General features: G+C 34.2%; 1 protein-coding gene across 2 annotated transcripts in view; it reads right to left on the reverse strand.

The window, feature by feature from the left end:
- Positions 1-3,305, reverse strand: part of RNF17 (ring finger protein 17) — a 124,117-nt gene that overhangs the window by 111,357 nt on the left and 9,455 nt on the right. For both annotated transcript variants that reach the window (XM_003796695.1, XM_012809497.1), the window contains exon 4: positions 803-914. In XM_003796695.1, coding sequence (XP_003796743.1) covers positions 803-914 — 112 coding nt within the window. The remainder of the gene's footprint in view (positions 1-802; positions 915-3,305) is intronic.

Here is a 3,305-nt window from a genome sequence, read left to right on the forward strand (position 1 = left end):
AAAAAAAAAAAAAAAAAAAAAAAGATTTAAACTTGAAGGAAAAGACAGCAAGATTAAAATGCTCTTTCCCCTTCTCCAACCCACTAAGACTCTATGATCTTAACAAAATAACTTAATACTTAACACTATTTGGAAGCTTGTTCTAAAATGGAAAATTGCAGATAAGTGTACCTTTATTTACAAAATATCCATTACAAAATTTTACAAAATATTCTCTACATGTTGGCCACCTCTTTGTAAAATTCTGTAATTAATATTTCATAAATAAAGGTACATTTAGCTACAATTTCCCATTTTCCCCTATGTAAGGCTCCTTTTGGGACACCTGTATTTCTCATCTCAAGTTAAAACATCACATTGTTTGAAGTCATCAAGAGTAGCAAAAGGAAAATTCAATCTCCAATAACAATATCATTATCAAAAACAAATTCAGTTAGGCCTTTTGGGAGCTGTTAAAGTAACTGGAAAATCGCACTTAGAATTTGGAAATTTGTACTTTATACATGTTTCAAAGGATTTGGATTGGATTCAGCAACTAGGTTCAAAGCAAAGAAGCTACATACAAGTAACTACTTACAAGTAAATACCAAAAACTTGAAAGAGAGTTGGTCAAAGGTAGAACATATTGCCTTAGGAATAAAAGAGTTCAAGTGTAGAGCAAAACAAGAGAGTCAGGTTTATTTCTGTTACAAGCTTCCAAAGGAATCTATAATTATAGGGACCTGGAGAGGAGAAGAAAGCTAAGCTACCACAGATGAAGTCATTTGGCTTCATCATACTTCATCATCAACTTGTTTCATACCGACATGACAGCTGATGAGTTCGAAACAGTCCTATGTGTGGAGGTTGAATGTTCTAACCCAATAGTTAGCTGATGAGCAGTCTTCTCAAAGTCCTGAGAACAACTGTTAATCCTAAAAATGTTAAGTACATTATTTTAAACACCTACATTACAATGTAACAGTTTTAGTTGTCTATTCAGATTTATTCTCTATCAAAAATAATCCATATATGATGTAAAGAACATGTTCTTAATTACCTACAAGGAGACAGAAATCATGAGTAAATATGCTTTCATATAAACTTAATTTTTGTAAGAAAATCTAACTTCTTAACAAATTCCTAAAAATAATAGTTTCTTAATTGCTTTTCTTTACTTGGCATTTTTTGCTACAAGTATTGATAATCACTAAAATATTTTAAGCTCATCAACTAAAGTACTTACACAGAAATGCTAGCTATTAAAAAAAGTAATTATATCTCTGCATAATTCATTAAAAGTTAATGAATTTAACTAAGCAAAGAAAAAGTTAGTATCATTCTCTTGTCTAAAGAAACCAGAGTTTTACTTTATTTATCTTTTTATCATCATAATGACTATCACATAGTAAGCACTTCATGTTTGCTGAATAAGTAATAAACACTTTGCATTAAGCTTATAGTCTACAGAAGATATGATTTTAAATGTTACTCTTACAGAGAAAAATACTAGATCAAATAATTTTTAAATATTCTATTACTTTGAAAAGTAAATATTCATGTTCTTGAAAATACAAATGAGTATATTGGTCCTGAGGAGTCTGTCATTCAATTACTGTTTCAAAATATTAAAGAAGAATCAGTAAAGAAATACATTGTAAGTCAGGGATACTACAACTTAAAAATGTGTAACCATTTTATTTAATTATTTATTTATTTATTTAGAGACAGAGTCTCATTATGTTGCCCTCGGTAGAGTGCTGAGGTGTCACAGCTCACAGCAACCTCAAACTCTTGGGCTTAAGCAATTCTCTTGCCTCAGCCTCCCAATAGCTGGGACTACAGGTGCCCGCCACAACACCCAGCTATTTTTCTGTTGCAGTTGTCATTGTTGTTTTAGCTGGCCCAGGCTGGATTCAAACCTGCCAGCCTTGGTATATATGGCTGGTGCCATAACCACTGTGCTACAGGCGCCAAGCCGAAAAATGTATAACCATTTTAAACCAAACAGTTGTTAGAGAATAGCAGTTTCTAACATAATATAACTGATATGAAGAATTTAGTAAAAAAATGGTAATTTAGAACAAATTTAGGTATTTTTTGGTTAAGATGGATTTACCTACCTCTGAGAGTAAAATTTCACTTTGTAGTCCTAATAGATATCATACATATCTCAACAAGAATACACAATTTGGTTTGACTAGTATGATGTACTGAAAGTCAGAAAATTTTGCAAAGAAATACAGCTCTCTTGTTTATCTTGGGGGGAGGAAGAGATCTGGCAACACAGAATTGGTTTTAATACATAGCAATAATTGGCACAAGCCGAGTAGAAGCTGCCTGCCTCCTTTAGAAAGGGTGAGCCCTCTTCATCTGCCACATCCTTACCACTCATTGCCTAAACTCAGCACGTCTTACCCAGTAAATCATCTGTTTGACTCTTGTAGGTGTTCAAACTTGGGAATCCTAAATTTGATAAACATGGCTATTCTGTGAGGACTCATAATGAGCCAGAAGGATTCCTAAAGCTCATGGAAGTGACTGGTGGAATACATTTAAAGGAACTGTGAGAATGGTATTCAATGACCCCAGAATCACATTCTGGTTCTGTCAATAACCATCTCCCAGACTTAAGCTAAGCAGTTTTACAAACCAAAGAAATGACTACAACCATTATTTTTTTCTAAGCACTTGTATCTAGCTTGGAAAGAGAAACTACAGCAGTAATATGAAAAGTCAAGAATTCTAGACTAAAGATTTTTAAATTTTAATTAATTAGGCAATGAAGAACTAACTATACAGCAAGGAAGAGTCTGGAAGTGGTAAGGAGCTAGACAAAAGGCACTAAGAGCTTTGGTAGAATAAATGAAAGGTTATGGATATAAGAGACAATGTGGAAATTAGATTCTACCAGATTAAATGAATGCAACATGAGGAATTTTTGTGGTGCCATTAATAAAACTGGAAAAGGCTCGGTGCTCATAGCACAGTGGTTACAGCACCAGCCACATGCACTGAGGGTGGGGGATTCAAACCCAGTGCGGGTCAGCTAAACAACAGCTGCAACAAAAAATAGGCAGGCGTTGTGGTGGGCGACTGAGGTACCAGCTACTTTGGAGGCTGAGGCGAGAGAATCACTTAAGCCCAAGAGTTGTAGGTTGCTGTGAGCTGTGATGCCATAGCACTCTACCAAGGGCGACATAGTGAGACTCTGTCTCAAAAAAAAAAAAACAAAAACTTGGAAAGTTGCAAATGAAGTTGTTCTTTTAGGCTATCTTTTCTTTCTACTTCTTGCATAGTCTACTACCATATTTTTTTTTTTTTTT

Source organism: Otolemur garnettii, unplaced genomic scaffold (assembly GCF_000181295.1).
Source record: "Otolemur garnettii isolate 467f Iridium unplaced genomic scaffold, OtoGar3 scaffold00106, whole genome shotgun sequence".
In the NCBI taxonomy this organism is placed as follows: Eukaryota; Metazoa; Chordata; class Mammalia; order Primates; family Galagidae; genus Otolemur; species Otolemur garnettii.